The sequence below is a fragment of the Grus americana genome, chromosome Z, assembly GCF_028858705.1.
Source record: "Grus americana isolate bGruAme1 chromosome Z, bGruAme1.mat, whole genome shotgun sequence".
NCBI classification, from domain to species: domain Eukaryota; kingdom Metazoa; phylum Chordata; class Aves; order Gruiformes; family Gruidae; genus Grus; species Grus americana.
Genome location: NC_072891.1, coordinates 11949404 through 11970647, shown reverse-complemented (window position 1 = coordinate 11970647; position 21244 = coordinate 11949404). Strand labels below are relative to the sequence as shown.

Here is a 21244-nt window from a genome sequence, read left to right as displayed (position 1 = left end):
GCTATTTCCACCATGCTCTGTTCCTGCCTGGCACAGCAGCGTTGAACTGAGACATGGCTAAAGGTCCCCAGTGCCCCAAATCCCTCCCGTGGTGCAGGTAGATACACTCTGGGCAGCTGGGTGCAAAGCCAGGCTGGGCTGAGCCTGCAGCAAACCCTGAATTAAGCTCCTCAAGCCCTGGTAAGGAAGAGCAGGAAGGAAGTCTCCCTGGCTGTGCTCTGCTCCTGTGGAGCTGCAGGGGGTAGAAAAGGGGAGGCTTTGCCATCTTTGCCTTTCTCAGTCTGGGCTCTGCACCCTCCCCTTCTCATGGGGAGAAGGATCAGGGATTAAGAAACAGCTCCCTGCCTGCTGGGGATGGTGCATAACCCAGGCAGAGCAGGGGCTAGAGCCTTCAAACAACCCAGGGAGGCTGATGTTGGAGAGGTGCAGGGTCTGGAGGTGTCCTGTAAAGATCAGGGCACACCATGACACACTGGGGTGGCCAGCCTGCGTGCAGGGCAGTGAGGGGTGCAGGGGAGCTTCCACGCAGAAAGCCTGGTGCTTGCTGCACCCCCACCTCTATTCTACACCAGCACTTGTGGCTCTGGGTCCTTGTGGCACAGCTCTGGTTGGGATCAGCTAACAGTAACCTGCCCTGACTCAAGGCTTGCCCTGCCTAGAGCCCCGGAGCTAGAACTGGAGCAGTCCCCTCCTTTGTACCCATGCCTGAGAACCCATCCATACCTGAGGCTTCTTTTCTGCAAACATTCAGGAAAATCAATGGCTGCTGCTGCAGGGGGTCCAGGGACAGCTGCAGGGAGTGAAGCTGTGCCAGAGCAGGCACAAGGCTTCATTGCAGGAGGGTTTTCCAGCCTGGAGGGGCTGTGCAGACCCAGAATTGAGCAGGACAAGGAGCACTGACTGACTCAAATGACTCCGTTTGGTGCTTTCTCCCAGAATGTGGGTGAAGCCTCTTGGTCCTGGGTGTCCTCTCTACTACTGTCCCCTGACAACCTCTGCTCTTTTCCCACATTACTGCACATCACCCAGCAGATCTCTGCACCTGCCTGTGTCCTGCATGTTCCTCAGCTCCCTGCTTATGAAGGGGCCAGTCCTTGACAAACATTTCCCTCTTCTGCCCCATCGGAAAAGGAGAAAGGGGCACAACAGGGTCTGTTGTAACCTGCTACGAGGTCTGGTCAGTGCGAGGAGCCCAGAGCACATGGGAGAAGGTCCCAGCCCCAGTGGTTCATGTGCAGCCTGGTTATGCCTAATAGCACACAGTACAGGTGATGCAGCAGGACTACATTTCCCAGCGCACTGTGTGTTACTAAGCTTGGTGAGCGCAGAGCCCTGCACATTCTGCACCCAGCACCATGGCGGTAAGTGGCAGCAGCCCCCATCCAGCTGCAAGCAGGTACTGGTAAGGTCCCTGCTGTTGCTGCCTCCTGTTCCCTCCCCAGCACTCCAGCTGCAAGATCAATGCAGGGCTGTCTGCAGGGAGAGGGCTGCAAATATTTGTTGTGTCGTTAATTTTCTACAAGCAGAGTCAGCACAGCACCTGGCAGCATTTGCTCACTGCCTCCTGTTATTGTCTGTTGATGGTTCTCATGCCTAGGTGCTGGTACCGTGACAAGTCTGGAGGCAGCATCCGCATCCCATCCCTATCTCTTAGTGGTGGGCAGTGGTTTCAGCTCCCTGCTCTCCTTCTCAAACAAGCCCCAGTGCACCTGCCAGGGTACACAACTGGGTGGCAGGGGACTGAGCAGCCAACGCCTGAAACCAGCTGAGTGTGTGCCTGCTGGAAGCCCTTGGACTGTGAATTCGAAGACACTGAGAACACTGATAAAACAAAATGAGCCATCATCTCTGAAAAGGAGGGATAGGCAGCTCTGGCCATGCCTGCACCACCTGTGGTGTGACACGCAGCCATGTGAGCACAACTACATCCTTGCAGTGAACCAGCACTGCAGAGAGCTTCACCGGTCACCTTGTGCCAAGCAGGCAGAGGCAATGCTACCACCTCCAGCATCTCCCACCCTGCTCCTGAACCAGCTTGAACAGCTTTTTTTTCCTCACGCTCCCATCCTCCAAGGCTGCCCAGCAGGTAACAGGGCTGCTCCTTGTCCTCTTGACCCTGGACCTGGGAAATTGGGCTCTCAGCAGCTCCACGCTCATCCCAGGAGGCTGTGCCAGTCTTGCTCTAACTCCTGCCTCTTGCCAGGCTATTAGTAATATTCTCCAGCCACAGTGCAGCATCTCTGAAGTGCTTGTGGTTCTGCCAGATGTGAGCCAGGAGCAGAGACACCAAGAACCTGGTCTGTGTGCAGTGGTGGGCTGAGCAGGGCCACATCAGAGCAGGTCCAGGACTGGCCTCAGCTGAGCTGGTGGGAGCAGCCCTGTCACCCATGGCACCAGCTGCAGCAGAGCAGGGCTGAAACTGCTCAGTTGGTCTTGGCCTGTGGCTTTGGGGAAGAGCCTTCACCCGTGGTTCATTGCTGCCCTTTGATCTGCATGGCTTGATGTTGCTGCAGGGAGGAACTCAGGAGCAGCACAGCAATGTGGAGGGAAAGGCTGGTGAGGGCGTGCATAGCTCAGCATAGTGTCTGCCAGAGATCCTACAGAACAAACCCACACGCGCAGTCCACCTCAGAGACCCAACATTAACAAACCAACATCCTCAGTCTTGCCCTGGCTTCCTTACCCATCCTAGAGCTGACAAAAGGAAAACCTGGAGGAAAGCAATGCATCAGGCTGGAGAACCACTCCCCTGTGAGCTCTGAGCTTCTGTTCAGGAAAGGCGCATCCCACCCCAGCCACAGCAGCATGGGTGAGAGAGATGCTCCCAGTCCCTTATATTCTCCTGCCCCCACGTAGGGACTGTGGAGCCCTGCTTATTCTCCCCACTGCCAAGAGGTAGGTGCTGGAAGGGGCTCCCCACCCTCGAGCCAGCTACAGTGTAGCTCAGGCTACACCTCTCTAAGTCCCCGGCCTCAGCATGGCCCTGTAATCATCCACAGTGCTTGGTTGGTTCTTTTGGCCTGTGCTAAATAGGACAGGTTCAAGAGAGGTCATGGGCCAAGGTCCTTCTCAGGAGGAAACATGTATGCAGCCACCTCCAGGCAGAGAGGAGAGTTGAGCTGTGTGCCTGTCCTCCGGCGGCTGCTGTCTTCCCCTTCGGCTTCCCCTCCCTGTGTCGGGGCACAGAGGAGCAGGGTGGTGGTGCTGGGCTCTGGATGTCCATGGGAGCCTTTTGCCTGGAGGTCACTGATACCACAGCCATGTATGGACAGTGATGCTCCATCCAGGCGTCAGCAGGGCTGGAAAACAGAACATCAGCTCTCCGTGCACCAGCAGGATTGGGAGCTCCCTGCAACTGGGAGCGCTTCCCAGCCATTGCCCTTGTCCCCATTCCCTGTCCAGACCCTGTCCAGGCAGGGCAGGCTGAGGTAGCACAGGCTGGAGAATGGCACAGTGTGGGGAGGGAAGGCAGCTGCGCTGTGTTTCGTGTGGAACTGCTTGCAGCCGATTCAATCACAGCTCTTTATTGCTTCTCCCGGCTGTTGAAAATCTCATTAGCTTTAGCGAGCTCTGCAAGCAGCGCTGCCAGCCTTTCTCATCTCCTGCCCTCTTGTGTGAGTCAAGGCACCCTGGCCTCTAAAGAAGTGCATCAGCATGCTCCATGGGGTCTGGGCCAAAAAACCTTCTTGCATGAAGACAAGGGCAAGGAAAGTAGATGTGGTGTTGCTCTCCATGGGGACATCTCCACAACACAACAGAGCGAGGGAGCAGGGCTGTCCACACACAGCAGCCTTGTACCCCACAGCGGGTAAAAACCCAGGAAGAAGAGTGGGTCCTGCTCAGCTACATTAGTGGCAAATGTGAGGCTGATGGTCCCAGGCCAGCAGCAGTAGAAGCAAATGATGTTTGAGCCAGGACAAGTGGTGGTAGTGCTGCCTTGGCCCGGCATCTCTGCCGGCCCCAGCAAAAGGCAGAGCTGAGATGAATGGGGCAGGTCTTTGATCCTGCCGTGCACTGCATGCTGGAGCCCTGTTCCCAGGCAGCACTTGAATGCCATCACAACACATTAATACCTTTGATTACCTTGGCCTAATTTCTGTCCACCTGTGTCATAGGTGGCTCGTCACCCCACCCTGATGAGCCCTTGTTCTACAGTGGCTGATTGCACCAGCACTGGACAAACTGGTCTCCTGGGGTAATTACAGCCAGGAGAGACCCGGTGCTGCAGGCTGTGGGTGAGCCCAGTATGTCACCACCAGTCCAGCAACTGGCATGTAAGTCAAACCATGATGCACAGTGAGCCCTTTCTTATGGGAAATTCAGGACCATCCATGTGGATCCCCTGTAGCCCAGGCTCTCACAAAGAAGGACCATCACCGGCATCGTCTTGCCAAGCTCCCCGGAGGGAGGCTGATCTCCTCCTCCCAGTGCCAGGCAGAGACTTGACTTCCCCTGTGGCAAGGAGTGAAGCAGCATCCACCCTCCCTCCCCACTGCCTCCCCAGCCTGCTTGTCTCATGGCCCTGGGCTCCACGGGATTTCTGCTGGCCAAGGGGGAGCGGGACAGGCTAGGTGGGGGTTCTGCATGGGAGGTAGCTGCATGAGATGGAACCTTCCCTTTGGCCCCAGGTCAGCTGTGATGCTGCTGTAGGTCCGCTGTGCTCAGGGTCTCGCCCTTGGCTTGACCCTTGGCTGGAAACGCACGTGACTTCAAGCACGTATTTATACAACAAAGGGCAGCTGCTCCCGGGGTTCTGGGCACGGTGCCATCCCCACCACTCACACTGACCTACCAGGACACAGTGCCCTCCTCCTTCCTTCTGCTCCACCTGCCCAGCCTTTGTGGGGAACTGTGTCACGCCATGGCAAGCTGTGGTCAGAGGCTGAAGGCTGGGGGAGGCCAGCAGGCTCTCAGCAGGTTCTGCAGGGCCACACACTGTGAGAAAAGGAGACCAGACCAGACCGTGGGTTTCTGGTGCCCCATGTGTGAGGGAAGCTGCTCTGGGGAGGCACAGTGCTCTGCTGATGGCAACCCCATGGTGAGGACATGGACAGACATCCTGGGATGGGTCAGGCAGGAGCTGTGCCAGCTCCGGCTCCCCCCAGCAGCAGCGACGCCTCCTCCAAGGCATCACTGGTACAGCACCAGGCAGGACGATGGGGCTGTGCAGCCCCCAGAAGACCAGGTAAAGCCACCAGTTGTGCCACCTTCCCCTGACTGGCTCCACTTCACTAAGGAAACAGCTGCTTAGCTGTTTCTTCCCTATTCATCTGGTTGCTTCCGGACTCAGGATATTTTGGGCACTTCTCTGTTCCCAGCCACCCTGGGTGGCACAGGCAGTTCCTCAGGATTTGCTTTCCTCTGGAAGCTGTATAGGCTGAGAACTGAAAAAGGGAAATGTCAAGCCCTTTGTTTAAGACCTGTGTATGGAAGGAGAGACGCATGGCTCCACCAAACACATGCACACCATCAGCTGCCTGTGAAAGAGAGCTGTGACATGTGGGGCCAGCACATGGGGTCTGGTGGAGCATTTGAATGGGAGCAATGTAGAGAGGCTTGTGCAATGAAGGAGGTGTAGGGCGAAGGGTTTGTCGAGGAGATAGAGAGCTGCTCCACTCAGGCAGCAAGAGAGACCACAGGCTCTGTGGTCCATAATACGCCATCTATATGGACTATAATATGCTGCTACTGCCAGAGAACAGATGGGGGGGCCGTGGGTATGAAAGCTGGAGGCAGAAAGAGTAGGTCAGAAGTATTGATCTTGCTGTAGAGAGCCTGCCCTGAAATCGGCATCTTTATGCAGCAGGGTCTGGGGGGAAGCTAGTCTGGCCTGAAATGCTGCTTCAAATCTTACATTTCCCACCTCCTGGGCTTAGCCAGGTTCCCTGTCCAAGAACCAGGGTGGGATGTGCTGAAGACAGCCCTAGAGATGGGAGCAGGAATGGCTGGACCAGATTTGGAACTGCTTGGAGGTCAAAGCTGGAAACCCCATTTCTGAGCACATCTTCCTCAAACCAAAACACAGCATCGCACGCCCCTCCGGCTTTACTCCACCCTGCTCCCAGCTGCAAACTGCTTATGTCCAATTTTCTGTGCTATAAATATCTTTCTGGGCGGTCAGCAAGTGTGCAGCCAGATGGGAGAAGGCTTCAGTCTGGGAGTGAAGGGAAGTGGGGGTGTATTTGGGATAGGTGGGGGCTGCAGCACAAGGCCAGATGGGCCTGGACAGGCTGGGTGCGGGGCTGTGGGCTGGCTGGCACTGCACAGGGACATGTGTCAAAGCGGCAATGCCAGGGCAGAGTCTTGCTTGGCTTGGGTCCATGCTTCTGGGGAGAGGGGCATGGCAGGGGGCATGGACAGATGGACTCAGAAAGGTGGGAGATGCTCTGTGTAGAGCAGGCAGCAGGTTCTGCTCCCTGTGCTGGAAACAGGTTGCTGTAGCAGTCAGAGCAGAGGGGAAGGAGGGATGGTTATCCAGCCCCCAGCACCTGCCACAGCTCTGCCCAGCACCCAGGAGTGCCCTCCTGGGACCCCTGCACCCTGCTGGGCTGTCCCCCATCACATCTCTGCTCAGCCCACCTGTTTGGGGGGAGGCCAGGCCACTGACAGATCTGGTGGCACCGTAAACTGCCTTGGGAGCAGAGATGGCAGCCTTGGGTGGCCAGTGCCACAAGAGGGAGTCCCTGCCCTGGCTGCTGATACCAACTGGGTGGCAGCAAAGACGCCCCAATGCCACCCCTCTCCCAGGCCAGCACAGCTCCCTGCAGACCTCCCAGATGTTTTGCTGTGCCCAAGGCTGACTTTGATAACCCATCATGACCAGGCTGTCACCCTGGAGGGACTCTCTGCATTCCAGCACTCTTGGGGCTCCCCTTACCCTCCTTCTGCCCATAGGTCTGGGGTTCTGCCCCCAGGTCTGGGGGAGATGTGCTGTGGGGGACTGAGACATCTGGGTTTTATTGTCACTTTGGGGAAGGGTCTGGAGGGTTCTTAAGTTCATGGTGGCACGGTGCACTGGCCTTTGTCCCCCTGGTATCACTGTAAGATTCCTGTGTGGATGAAGGTTCAGGGCTGGTGGGGCTGAAAAGGTTGCTGGAGGGGTGAGGAAGATCCCACAGCAGGGCTTGGGGCTGGGATCTAGCTGGGATCCTGTGGGCATTTTCCAGCTTTCCCTGCCAGAAAAGCCTCCAGGCTCTGGCAGCACAGGCTGCAGCCCTGACCAAGGCAGATGCTGCATCCTAGAGAGGAAGCAGCAGCATATGGGGAGCCAGCTCCCCAGATCACATGGGTGAAGTCTGTATCAGACCTCACAAATAATAGAAATATATTTGAGGCTTATCCCTGTCCCTACCCCATACCTGCCCTTGAGGTAGCCTGGTGTGGGGCATACCTATCAGCTGGACTTGATGTACTGATTTTCCTGAACGGATCTTAGGAGAGACTTAGGATCCAGAAACTTCTCAGTGATGCTGCTCTATGGAGGTAATGCAGATAGGTACAGCAAGCACTGCCCTGCGGTACTGAGGATGGTGGTGCCTGGGAAAGTGTCTGCCATGGAGCTCTACGCCAATGGGTCCCAGCCAGGTGGTGAAGAGGACCCTGGGTGATAGCACCTGTTCCCAGAACACTGATTGTGGTGGACCATAGAGCAATCATGTTCCTCTGTCCAGGGAAACAGAGAGACACACCACAAAGCTGAAAGAGGAGCTGCCCAGGAGGGGACAACAGCACAGGGAGCCAGGACTCATGGAAGTGTGAGGCCATGCAACAGTGTGTGAGCTGGAAGCTCAGAGAAGAGCTTGATGGTGGCATCCTCAGGGACAGGAGACTGGGGGAGTGTGAGCAAGCCAGCCTTGGGATTATGGCCCAAAACAATGAGCGACAAGGGAATTCCCTCCCATACACAAAAACCCCACCTGACCTAGTCAGGGACAGGAATAATTCTTCTCCATCCAGCTCCAGGAAGACCCTCTTACCCCTAGTATTGTGTGCACTGTCCATCTCAAGGCACTTCACATCCTAGAAGCTGCTGAGAAAGTGGAGGTCAGAGCAGGGTAGCAGGAAAGGTTTGGAGGAGAAAGGAAAGAACCCCACATCTAGCTGGTTCAGGAGTATCAGGTCTGGGAGGTCTATTGGTGGGGATCAACAGAAGGGTTGTTGTGGATGAGTCAGTTCAAGGTAATAGAGACATTTCAAGGCAAAAGTGATGCATGATGAGAGCACCCTGGGGTGGGCTTGGGCAGGTGAACCAGAGGTGTTTTCCTCAACATTCACCACTGGATCTGGAGGGAGAGAGGAGTGAGGCAGACCTGAGAAGGTTTTGGAGGTGTTTGTGGGATCAGGGCTATGGGAGCCTGAGGTAGCCAGCAAAAAGGCTGGACTGAGGCACCTAGGAGACCCCATTGAGCCTGGACCCGCTGCTTGCAGGCAGATGGGTGAGGAGCAGCCCTGTGGCTGGTGGGACGCTCTGTTTCCAAAGAGGAAGCTTTTTGCACCACATGTGATTTCCCTACGTGGCCATTTCATTTCTGTATCTGCACCTCTCCTGTGCCGGGTTACACTGATACCTTTCCCGAGTGGCTCCAACTGAGTCCTGCCTGGGAACTTCATGCCAGCATGACCCTGCAAGGGCTGGCTCTGGTCTTTGTCCTGGTCCTTGCCCCTCAGCTGCCTGCACAGGGACAGAATGACGCTGGTCCCAAGAACCAGAGGGGAGCCAAGGAAGCAGGTAAGAGTGGGATGCATCTCTTTCTTACAGAAAAGGTGTTGCCGCTCCTCTCTCTGCACATTTTCTATGCAGCTTTACCCTGTTCAGCCCACAGCGGCTGTGTTGACGAAGGCTGAAGCTGGTGTCTGCCTCAGCAGACACTCAGGCATCTGTTGGGTTGTGGTGGGGCGAAGCTTTATTTGGGATGGAGGACAGCAAGCCTCAGTGTGCTGGGAAAGCCTCCATGAGCATGGGAGCTACAATGCCCCTTCGGGGAGTGGGCAGTGTCCTTGTGAGCAAGAGGTGGCTACTCTTTGCTTCAGGGGCTAGGGGGCCTGAGGTGTGAGTCATTCCCTCTGCAGGGAAATGGGAGCAGAAGTGGCTTGCCAAGTCATCGGATAGGTCATGAGTCATGTTACCCATCGCTGGTGGCTGGAGGGATTCTGCCCCTCCAGCGATGGGCAACCCTCAGCTATCCAGGGCAGGATGGAGCCTGTTTCACTCCACTCAGCAGCAGCCCCTTTCTCCCGTTCCCCACAGCCCATCCCTGACAAACCCTCTCAATAGACATGTATCTCCCCTCCTTGGCCTGAAGAGTCCCAGCTGGAGGAGGCTGTGATGGATGCGGAAGAGGCATTGGCTCTAGGCACCTGGGGGAGATTTCTTGGATCTTTGTCTGCAGAAGAGGTGTGGAGCACCACATTGAGGTTCTGGCTGTTATCCTCTACCATGCTGCTGGCATCTGCAGCAGCAAAGGAGGCTGTTTGAGTCTGGATTATGGGTAGCCCAACAGAGCTGCAGGCAGGGACAGAGCTTTCCTCCACCTGCACCAAGAGGAAAGTCCTGGTGCCACACCAAGCCCCTGCAAGGGCTTTTGCTGCAGTCGGCACTCTTCAAGAGTCATCAAGGAATCACGTCTGCCATAGACGTGTGCTTTTTTCACTTTATCTCCGTGTCCTGTGTCCTTGCTGTTCAGGGATAGACATCAACATCTGAATGACCCACATGCATTTTCTAGACCAGACTTAGACAACGTGTCACTTGCTGACAGTGCCTGTGGCCCAGTTTTGCTCACATTCCTCTCCCCACTGAGGTCTGCACGAGACAGCCTCGTGTTCCCACTGCTCTCACTTGCTATGTCCCTTCCTGTGCCTTGACCTTGCCAGTAGTTTCCTCACTGTCTCTTGCTGATTTCTACTCCCCTAGGAGTGCAACTTGCTTGTCACTGTGTCCTCTTGTGTAGCAGGTCATGGTCAGCCTCCTGACTGAGCCAGGCTGTGCTCTTACTGCATCCCCCGTCCTCCTTCTGTGTAAGGGTGTTTCTGCTTAGCCTTTCAGATTGTAGAGCATCTCAGGGACAGCCAGTCTTTGGGATCTCTTTCCTGACAAGTACCAACAGGAAACAACTTGTTCCTCCGCACAGGTGGAAACCTGCTCTTTGAAGTGTGGTTCATTTTCCCTCAGCAGAGGGATTTTCTTCCCGCTGGCTGGTGCCCCTGCTCAAATGCTTGGTGCTGGGCAGGTAGCCTGGACTCTGCTGGGGTAGGAAGGATCCTGGATGTCACCCTGGGGCAGGAGTGTGAGGGTGTGTGTGCATGATGGGAGGGGGGAAGGTGCATGCTGGGGATGCCTAAACAGGTACAGACTGAGTCAAGGGTTTCAGGTCTGTTAAGGCTTTTGGCTGCCGCAGTGAAGTGTGTGGTCTGAGGGCACTGGGAGGGATCCAGCTGTGGGGGGAGAAGTTTCCTATCTGGACAACACACGTGGTCTCAAAGGATAGAGGTGGCAGCCACTGTCCTTTGTGGTGGAGGGCCATGGTGCAGGGTTGAGATGATGGAGTGAAAAACCTGCTACCAGATAAGGGAAGTGTGGTGATGCCCCTGTTCCAGTGTAAGGGAGTGCAGCCCCATGAGTGCTGACTGGCAGGAAGCGGGCAGTTGTAGAGATGACTATAGCTGAAGAGAGGTGTTTTGTCCTAATTTAGGATGGGCTACCTCCTACTCTGATGTCATCTCACGGACTCAGTTTGCACTGGGTGAGCAAGTCTGCCAGGGCAGGACAAGGCAGGCTCATTTTGGGTTAAGTGCACAGAAAAGTCTGGGTGCATGGAGTGGGGTGTGAGCTTTGTTGCCAGTGCTGTGAATGTAGATGTGGGGGTCTGAGGGCAGGCGGTCGATGCTGGAAGCTGCCTCGTCAGGCCAAGTTGGGATGATGTGCAAAGGCAGCAGAGACTCATGGAGGCTGGTGCATTGTCATAGCCCCTGATCTGGGGGGAGAGAGCACAGGAGAGAGCAGCATCCACCGGGCTGCCGATCCTGCTGGCTGGGATCCCTCCGCAGCGCGCGGGTGGGCAGGAGGGCGTGCAGGTAACCCTCCTGCACTGCACCTGAGGGTGCAAGGAGGGTTAATGCCCCTGGGGTCCCATCCTGGGAGGTGCTCACCTCTGCCACCCATCTGAAGTGAGGGTGACCAGCACCCTTCTGGACGGGGCCATCTCACCCCGAGGACGCTGCCAGAGCCCAGTGATCCTCAGGGCTCTCCCTCGAGTCCTTCGCACACAGGAAGATGTAAAGCTCCCTCTGACTGGGACCCCAAGCTGCAGTTTACCCCACACCAGAGCAGCTATGCCTTGAACGATTTGGTGCAGCTCAGCTGTGCTGGGGAGTATGTGCCATCGGTCCCCCAGATCAGATGCATTTCCAACGGGACCCAGACCTTGTGGAACAGGACTGCCACCTGCAAGGGTAAGCACAGCCCCATGTCAGCCTGACCCTGGGGTCCTGAGCTGGCAGCAGATGGGGGACAGTCCAGGAACGGGGGACCTGGATGCCTTGGCTTCCCCCCCTTGTCCTGGCAGCACCGGGGCACCTTTTGTCTCAGGACCTTGCTGCGGGCAGCTGCCAGGAGTCTGCATTCCTGGGGAGGGGTTCAAAGGCAGGAACCCTTCCTGGCCAGTGTCTCCTGCCTCCACATGGAAAGCTGCAGTTGTCAAGCGGGGAGGAGTAGGAGTAGCTGGAGGGGTTCAACTTGAGACTTTGGCACTTTGCGCTTCCTGTTTCCCTGGGGAGCTTCTCTGGGGTTTGGGTGAGCTCTGGCAGGAGGCTATCACTGCTGCACTGCTCACCCGGACATGAGGAGGGCCAAGAGAAGGGGTCTCAAGCAGCCCATGCGTTGGGTGGAACGCAGAGGAGGCTTGGGAGTCCTAGATAGGGGGTCATGACAAGCCCTGTGCCCCTGAACAGTGTCTGGCCACATGGTGGAGGTAGAAGGACTTCTCATGTGTGTCAGGGTGAGCGGTCAGAGTCATGGGGAGAAGAGAGCTGTCCCAAGTCTCCTCTTCCACAACCTAAATAAACAATATTCACTCAGCCTCTCCTTGTATCTCTATCCTGTTTCTATCTGTTAGGATAGAAAAACCTCATCTTCTCAGCAATTTCGTGACTCACAGATGCTGTGGCAAAGTCTGGGATGGGGAAGTGCTCCCCATCTAAGAGCCATTAGCACTGCCTGGTAACTGCAGGGTTCCCTGACGTCCCTTACGAGGGTCAGCTTTAGCTGACCTTGGGCTTTCCTAACACCATCTCTACATGCATAGGCAGTGCTTCTCTAGCTCCTTTGCAGCCTCTCCTTCCACCTCCTATATACTGCCTCTTGTGCTGCAGCTCAGTTCCCTGTTGCCAAGCTGGTCCCTGAGTAGTTTACAAAAGACTTTGTCCATTTTCTCACCTGAGGAGGTGGGCACACTTGTACCATGCTGTCACCTTTACTGGTCTTTCTCCTGGTCCTGACTCAGATGCTCCAGTCAGGCCCTCTCACGTTGCCCATTGCATAGGAAAGCTCTATACAAACAAGCCAGATCCAACCACCAGCATGCAACTGCCCTACTGGGGTGATGTGCTTGGAGCTGCAGACCCACAGTAGCCCCCTTCCCAGCATGCTGGCACCTGCCTCCCCTCCGCCAGCATCCCAGTGAGACACAGGCTCACTTCACTTTACCACAAAGCAGAGGATTTACGGGTGCAACGAAGAGCTGGCAAAGAGCTCTTGCCCCATCCTCCAATGCGTGACTAGTCCCTGTCCCTGAGAAGGACTCTCACACTTTTGCCCTGACAGGAAAGTGCCCCAAGCCCCAGTGGGATGAAAGAGTCCAGTTTGTACCAAGCAAAAATAGCTATGAAGAGAATGAAGAACTGACACTGACATGCCCTGGAGATCTCAAGCCATCCTCCTCCAAGGTCAAATGTGCAAGGGAATTATTACGAGTGAGTTCTGGAGAACCAGTCTATGGAGATGCCTGGTGGGGCAGGAACAGCACAAGTGCCTGGATGCTCATTGAGAGGGCTGTAGAGTGTATTGGTAAGTGAGGCAGCAGCCACTCTCCCATGTCCCCTCTCTACCTTCATGCTCGATAGCCAGTTGTGACATTGCCCAGCTGGGCAGCAGGCACGCCACAGTCCCTCCTTGGTGCTTCACAAACTGTTGAAGAGAACAGCCGAGCCGGGAGACAAGAGACAAGGTAGTGCCAGCTGGGCAAGCCAGTACTCCTGCAGTGGTTCCTGAGCAGACCAAGTGTGTGGCCCCACAGATGGGTGCCAGGGCCTGGGCAGGATGCGGGGCCAGCGACGAGGAGCCCACGGAGGGTCCATGGTCCTTGTTGTGCCTCCAGGTGCCACCCCAGAGTGCACAGGTCTGCTTTTCCCCTGCCTGCCCGTGCAAGTGAGGGAGCCTGGGGGACATCTCCTGAAGCCCCAGGAGTTGGAGTGGAGGGGACTGAAGGGAACCCCGTGTGCTCAGGGAAGCCCTTGGCATCGGGGCTGGAGGCTGTGGGGGATGCAGCTGGGGGAAGGGCGATGCCCTCCCTCAGGTGATGGGGATGTGGGGCTGCCCCGGGCAGGGACAGATCGGTGCTGAGCGTGGGGATGGCCGTGCGCAGGTAGCCCAGTGCTCAGGGCAGGTGGGCAGGGAGAGAGAATGTGGGAAACTCCCTGCCATGGTTTGTGGTAACACTCACTTGTACCTCTGCCAGAAACGTGCAAAAGGCCGCAGTGGGACTCAAGACTCCAGCTGGCACCAGACAAGGAGAAGTACAAGAAGAACGAAGAAGTGATGCTGAGCTGCCCTGCGGGTTTCCAGCCATCCTTCACCCACATCAAATGTTTGGGGGAAGACCAGCCCATTACCAGCTGGAATCCTGTCTACACAGACCGATGGGTAGGAAGGGACAGTGGAGGTGACTGGACCCGCATTCAGTCCAGCGTGGAGTGCATCGGTAAGGGAGGCATCAGGAGCTCTCCTGGCTGCCCTGCTGTACCACAAACCAAATGATTGCCCATATGCAACCACCTACCCCTGCCCTAACTTGTTACCTCCTAACACAACTAACATCCACTTGCACCTCTGCCAGAAACGTGCAAAAGGCCGCAGTGGGACTCAAGACTCCAGCTGGCACCAGACAAGGAGAAGTACAAGATGAACGAAGAAGTGATGCTGAGTTGCCCTGCGGGTTTCCAGCCATCCTTCACCCACATCAAATGTGTGAGGGAAGTCCAGTCCATCAGTCATGGGAAACCTGTATACAGAGAAGTTTGGTTCGGAGGGGACAGTGGAGGTGACTGGACCCGCATTCAGTCCAGCGTGGAGTGCATCGGTAAGGGAGGCATCAGGAGCTCTCCTGGCTGCCCCGCTCTGCCCTTCCTGAGCAGGGGAAGGCAGGCTGTGTGTGCACAGGAGGTTTGGGGCTCTCTGCCTGCCTGGGGAAAGGGCAGGTGCTGCTGAAGGTGGTGTGGAGGCAGCCCCCGAGCCTGCCCTGTGCTTGCCCCGGGGTTCCAGGGGAGCCTGGTGGGGACGGGGCTGGTGCTGGCCTCAGCCCCTGAGGGTCCTGGCAGGAGGGGGCTGTGGGATCGGGGTGGCGGGCAGTGGCCAGGGCTGCCCATGCCAGGCCAGGGCAGAGCTCCCAGCACGCAGGGCTCCAGCCTGTGGTTCACAAGTGCTTAGGAGGTTCCTGGTGCAGGTGCGTGGGTGACATGGGGCTCATGAGGGCCTCTGGCAAGAGCATGTGCAGAGGGACAGTGGGCTCCAGTGCCAGAAGCCACCCAGGCACGCATGGTAGAGGTGGCCGAAAGCATTGCGTCAGGGTCTGGGGGGTCACAGCACTCTGTCCCCTGTGTCCTCTCTGCCCATGCAGGCAGGGCAACAGCCTGGCCTTGGCCCCACGTGCCGCTCTCCTCTCCTGGTCCCTGCTGCACACCATCAGTGCAGCAGCCAGCTTTTGGGCTCAGGGTTTATCACCTTCTCAGGAGGTCTCAGGGTGCTGTGGTCTCCTGTGTGGGAGGCCAGGGCTAGCTTGGGTGGGTGTGGGAAGCCCAGCGTGACATGCTGAACATCAGGCACGAGCTGTCCTCAGGCGCTGCCCAACTCGCCACAGGCCCCGAGACCCCTCCGGTTGGGCCAGGACAAGAGGGCTCGGGGCTGGTTCCCTGCAGGCAGCCGTGAGCACAGGGAGTGTGGGGACGTGGGTGGGAGGGGAAGGGGATGCTTCTCCTGGGGCACCCTGTGATCAGCAATCAGGGCCCGCAGGGGCAGCTCTGTGCGTGGCCCAAGCTTCCAGGGTGTCCTGCCCAGTCCCCTTGAGGCCTGTGCCAGCCTGTATGTCACACACCGCCAGGCAAGACCAAGGGGTCTGTGAGGCCCCGGCCAAATGGTAAGCTCCCCGTCCCCGTGCAAGCTTTGAGCATTGCACGGTGCCCTGAGTCCCTGGAGCTCTGGCTCCTCCTGGCCTGTCCTTGGAAGCCCGGGGGAAGCAGCGCAGGGCCCGTCTTGCCCTCATCCCCTGGCTGGGGACATGGTGCGGGAGAGCTGTTCCGTATGGTGTTCTGGAGCTAGATCCCTTGCCATACTGTGCCAGGAAAGGGGATTCCCTGCTCCATCCCCCGGCATGCCCTGCGAGGCCACCCCCTGCTCTGCTAATGCCTTCCCATCTTGTCGGTACAGGGAAATGCCAGAAGCCCCAGTGGGACGCCAGGTTTATCTTTGACCCAGATCGAGGGCTCTACACCCCAAATGAGGTGGTGAAGATGAGATGCGCTGAAGGGTACTGGTCGTCTGCTGTGGAGATCACCTGCGTGAAGCTGTACCCACGTCAAGGCTCCTCCATTTCTCACAGTGGCTGGATTGTGAGGAAAGACACGGGCCACTGGCACCGTATAGAGGGGAACATGACCTGTGTGGGTAAGTGAGCAAAACAGTCCCTTCCTCAGTGCTCGCAGTCTGTTAGCCCAGGCAGAGAGAGCGGTGCCGGATTGGTCCCTCAGCACTGGTGCCCTGCGCTCGGGGTGGTCAGGGCATGGCGTGGACGTTCATTCACTCCAGAGGAAACTGCTGCTGATGCAGCCCAGGTTTCTGTCCCCACTGTTGGCAGCTGGGGCAGCCTGCACAGCGCCGAGTGGCACCGGTCCTTGCCGCTGCACACAGGGCCCCAGGCAGCGTGCCCAGGCCAGCTGGCTGGGTCTGTCTGGAGAAGAGCACCAGAGTGCAGGAGCAGGAGGGCAGGGCCTGGTCTGGCTGCCGGATTTGTTGGCTAAGTGATTGCTGGTGTGAAAGGGACAAGGCACCAGATCAGTTGCTAGCCCCGGGGTGGCAGCTGCAGAGAGGCCACAAGTTCTTGCTCTTACCCTCCCACGGTGCAGGCAGTGCCCGAGTTTTGGCTGGGAGAAGGCAGCACGGCCTCATCCCCCCGGTGCTGTGGGCAGGCTGGTGGGGGAACGATGAGGATGATGGAGGTTGGCTGCAGGGCTGGGAGGGGAAGGGAAGGAAGTGACCATCTTGTGATGTTTCCTTCACAGAGGACTTCCAGGTTGTCCCCGGGACCTTGGAGATTTCCAGCACCAGCATCAAACTGAACTGGACCTGCAGGCTCCCTGACGTCTGCCAGCGCATGCGGGCCACGTGCCGCCTGGCAGTGCCTTCCTCCCCTCCCTGTGAGGCTGAGGAGGTGAAGGGAGAGGAGATGCTACATGGCGGGGAGGGAACATTTACTTGTCCCCCTCTGCAGCCCTTCACTGTCTACAGTTTCACCATCTCCCTGCCCCCCAACAAGGTCCTGTACACACAGCTCATCACGACAAAGGAATCAGGTATGTGTTCACCTGCATGAAATGTCAAGGTGCCCTTTGTCCAAGCATCCGCTCCCTGCAGTGATGGTCCCGGCATCGGGACTGCTCAGAGCCTGCGAGGCTGTGCAGGGCCCTGGAGCACAGCACGTCCCCTCCTCACTCTCCTCCTCCTCTCCACACCGTTGCTGCTCCTGCTGCTGCAGCACATGCAGCCTTTGTGGGGGACAAACTGTGCTTGGGGGGCCCTTTGCAGCCTGTCCCCGGGGCCAGGAGCTGCCTGCACCCTGCTGTGGGCTCAGCCCCTCCTCGCTGGCCCCGTGCATGACCCTCTCCTCCTGTGCTTCCAGTGCCGGACAAACCGGAGAAGCTGTGGCTGGATCCCAGCACGGGGTCCATCAAGTGGCAGCCACTGCCCTCCTGCAAAGGGAAGATCATTGGATACCAGGTACCAGGGCACCATGGACTCCCTGTGGTTCCCTTCACCTTTCCAGGCACCTCCCTGCCTGGAGGTCTGTGCAGGCAGCCTGGGGGAGAGGTGTGAGCCCTCCTCAGCCTGAGCCCACCAGCTCTACACTGCTGGTGTTTCTGGTGGGGTCAGGTCCTCTCCTGTCCCCAACCAGCAGTAGCAGCCCCTCTCCGTAGACCTGCCCTGAGCAGGAGCGGGAGGTCAGTGCTGCTCCCCACCAGCTCCCTGTCCTTCCTCTAGCTGAACATCACGGCCAGGAGAGCGCACAATGGCAGCTTCCTTGAATTCAAGCAGGTGATGGTGAACCAGTCTGTCACTCAGTACACACCACCTCATCAGACACCTGGAAGCAAATACACCGTGACAGTGCAGGGCCTCACAGCGACTGGTGCCGGGGCTGCATCAGTGCTGGAATTTGAAAGCTATGTCTCAGGTAATGGTTGTTCTGCCCTGGGTCTGGCTGAGGTGGCCTCCCTGGGAGTGATCGCTGAGCCTGGAGCCACTTCCAGAGCTGTGTCTGCACCCACCCCATTACCACCAAGAGTGAGGCAGGTTGTGTGGGCACTCTGGGACCTTGACTCAGCAGTGGGGGCCACGGGGCTGGGTGAGTCCTGCTTCGACGGGGTGCATTGCCTGGTCCCCAGAGCAGCTGCATCGCTTCAGCCCATGGTTGTGCCTGTGAGAGCTGTGCTGGCCCCTCTACTCTTCCACTAAAGAAGGTGATACCCTTCCCTGCACTGGAGTGCACGGAGGGCTCAAGGTCAGACAGCATCAGGGCTGCTGCGCCTGGGTCTGTGTGTCCTCTTGCTGTGCGCAGCCTGGTTGAGCAGGCTTCCTGACTCTTCGGTTGTGTATGGGAGATGGGACGAATCCCTGTGCTCCAGACCCTCCCTCTCTCCGCACTGCCTAGCAGATGTGAGGGCAAGGGAAGGCTGTGCCTTGCTGCCTGTCCCTGCAGCAGCCAGGACAGCAGAAGCTGGGCACGCATGCCCACACACGTGCAGACACCCAACACCAATGTCAGGGCCATTGCTGGCGCACGGCCCAGGCTGTGGCGCCTACTCCTGGCTGTGTGTTAGTTTCAGGGCAGCCTCTGGGTCCGTGGCCTGGGACGGCGGTCGTGGTGGTGGTGGTGCTGTCAGTGCTGGTCCTCCTGTCAGCAGGGATCCTGTGGTTTGCGTTGTCCAGGTAGGTAGGCAGGAGCCTTGGAGTCACTGCTCTGCCTCAGGCCATGCTGTGCTGTGGGGTGGCTGTCTCTGCCTTGACTCAGGACTGCTCTTCGCCTTCCCAGGAAAAGGAAGGCCTTGCCCAGCAAAGCCGAGGAGGACCATTACACAGGTAGGGCTGCCATCACAGAGACGGCTGCAAGGCTGGGGCGGGAGCAGGGCTGTGCCGGGAGAGCCTGGCCCTCAGGAGGACCATCTGCATGTCCTCTTGCCATCTTGTGGTGGCTGCAGGCAGCTCAGCTGGCTCTGGCTGGCTTGCCAGAGCAGTGTGTCCCACACCTGCTATCCCCAGCCGAATGCCTCCTCCAGCTGCCTCTTCCAGCAGCTCCTGGCTGGGGTCCCCCCATGGTGCCAGTGAGGGCTGGGAGCTGCCCCTGGTTGGGAGGCGGCACCTCTGCCCAGCTCTGCTGCCCTGCTGGTGTGTGTCCTGGGGTGTCCCCCAGTGCTCCTGCCTGCCTGGGTCTGCCCTGCTCCTTCTCCTGTGTCGCCTGGGTCCCTCAGGCTGTTTCTGTCATCCCACCAGAGCTCCAGCCCTATGAGAACTTGGATAATTACTGTGTGGTCAAGAAGACTCTTCTGGCAGAAGAAGATGCAGGTAGGACACAAAGCGCCCTGCGTGTTCCCACACATGCAAACGTGTTCCCACACGTGTTCCCACACAGAGTGGCAGCTGTGGTGGCGTGAGCTACACACGCTGCCAAGGCCACGCAGCAGCCTCTGCCCTGGGTGCCTTTGGTCTCCACAGGTAAAGGTGGCCAGGCTGGAGAGCTGTTGCTCCAGCCCCTGTCTGTTCTGGAGGCCTCAGGAGACAGTCAGAGCAGTGCGGGAGAGGAGAAGATGGAGTGAACGTCCCCGGCTAAGTGCTGATGGCACTTCCCATAGCCCTTTCTCAAGGCTTGCGTCTCCACTGCTGGAAGCAGGACCTTATCTAGCTTGTGCTGGGTTACTGCTTCCCGTCAAATTTGCTCACTCATCAAGCTCCAGCATCCTCTGTCACAGAGCAGAGGCAGCCCAAGGCCTGGGATGACCTGTTTGTGCCAGCGAGGACGTGTTCTGGTGGTCCTCCAGTACTCTGGCAAAGCTGCCTCACCCGCATCCTGGTGCCTGCAACTGTCATCTCAGACCAAAGCAGCTTGCTGGGTTCCAAGCCCTCTTTCCCTGCTCCGTATTCCCATATCCATCTAGACCCTGGACTCTGCTTGAGGTTGGATCAACCACGCTGTCCTCGCAGCTGTGCTGCTGTGTCCCAACAACCAATAAATTCTTCTGGTTTGCAGGGGGTGCCTGCACCACGACAGCTCCCACCTTGTCATGGTTCCTCCCTGTTTTGTGTGCGAAAGCCCTGTCCCTATGAATCTTCATGGAGGAGCTTGGACGAGGCTTTTCCAGCCCCTGGCAGCCCTGAGGAAGCACATCTGAGAAGCTGTGTGCTCCCAGCACAGTGCTTTGGGTTCCTCCTTTCCCTCCTCCCCATCCCACAAGTAGCACGGTCTCAACTTGGCCTAGCTGGACCTCTGTGTTGGTCTGTGACTCCTTCTGTGCGCGTTGATGCTCGTCTCCCATTTTGTGAGGTGCAGTTGGCCCTGGCCCTCTTGGGAAATCCCCATCCTGTGCCCTTCGGGATCTGCTCGATCTCGGCTGCTGCTGCTGCCACGGTGCAGCCTCCAGCAGCCACTGCCTCTCCCGCACTGTGGGATGCTGGTTCCCTGTGCAGCCTGGAGGTCGAGGGGCAGCCCGAAGGCTCTCCTTGGTGAGGAGCACGCTGCTGCAAGATGGGGCAATCGACCACCATCTTCTCCAGCTCTGTGGTTAGAATCACAGAATCACAGAATGGTTTGGTTGGAAGGGATCTTTCAAGTCCACCCTCCCTTTCACTAGATTAGGTTGCTCAAAGCCCTGTTCAACCTGGATTTGAACAGAGGGATGGGCCATCCACAGCTTCTCTTGGCAATCTGCTTCAGTGTCTCTCACACCCTCATTGTAAAAAATTTCTTTCTTGCATCAAATGTAAATCTACTGCCCTTCTATTGAAAACCATTTCCCCTTGTCCTGTTACTACAGGCCTTGGTAAAGAGTCTCTCTCCAATTATCTTTTAAGCCCTCTTTAAGTACTGGAAGGCTGCTGTAAGGTCTCCCCGGAGCCTCCTCTTCTCCGGGCTGAACACCTCCAACTCTCTCAGCCTGTCCTCGCAGGAGATGTGCTCCAGACCTTGGATCATTTTTGTGGCCTCCTCTGGACTCTCTCCAACAGCTCCATGTCCATCTTGTACTGGGGACCCCAGAGCTGGAGGCGGTACTCCAGGTGGGGTCTCACAAGAGCAGAGTAGAGGGGCAGGATCACCTCCCTTGACCTGCTGGTCATGCTTCTATTGATGCAGCCCAGGCTGAGCTGGCTTTCTGGGCTGCAAGTGCACATTGCTGGTTCATATTCAATTTTTCATCCACCGGTACCCCCGAGCCCTTCTCCACAGGGCTGCTCTCAATCAGTTCATCCCCTGGTCTGTATTGATACGGGAGATTGCCCCGACCCAGGCACATGACCTTGCACGTGGCCTTGTTGAACTTTGTGAGGTTCACGTGGGCACACTTCTTGAGCCTGTCAAGGTCCCTCTGGACGGCATCCCATCCCTCGAGTGAATCAGCTGCACCACTCAGCTTGGCGTTATCTGTAAACTTGCTGAGGGTGCATCCAATCGCACTGCCTATGCCTCTGATGAAGATATTAAATAGCATT

At 57.5% G+C, this 21244-nt stretch overlaps 1 protein-coding gene across 1 annotated transcript; it reads left to right on the top strand.

The window, feature by feature from the left end:
- Window positions 1-8616: 8616 nt before the first annotated feature.
- LOC129199319 (uncharacterized) lies at window positions 8617-19797 on the top strand. The gene is made up of 13 exons (XM_054809626.1): window positions 8617-8728; window positions 11269-11451; window positions 12821-13063; window positions 13734-13976; window positions 14112-14354; window positions 15698-15934; window positions 16549-16839; window positions 17166-17263; window positions 17525-17717; window positions 18364-18472; window positions 18576-18622; window positions 19034-19105; window positions 19256-19797. Exons 1-13 carry the CDS (start codon window positions 8617-8619, stop codon window positions 19354-19356), a joined length of 2172 nt encoding a protein of 723 aa, XP_054665601.1. The 3' UTR covers window positions 19357-19797.
- The last annotated feature ends 1447 nt before the right edge of the window (window positions 19798-21244 follow it).

What these genes read in the sequence shown, in the direction of transcription:
- LOC129199319 (XM_054809626.1), top strand. Translation starts at nt 8,617, where the DNA reads ATGACCCTGCAAGGGCTGGCTCTGGTCTTTGTCCTGGTCCTTGCCCCT. An exon ending in CAGGACTGCCACCTGCAAGG is followed by an intron (nt 11,452 to 12,820) that starts GTAAGCACAGCC and finishes TTGCCCTGACAG; the next exon opens with GAAAGTGCCCCAAGCCCCAG. An exon ending in CATCACGACAAAGGAATCAG is followed by an intron (nt 16,840 to 17,165) that starts GTATGTGTTCAC and finishes CTGTGCTTCCAG; the next exon opens with TGCCGGACAAACCGGAGAAG.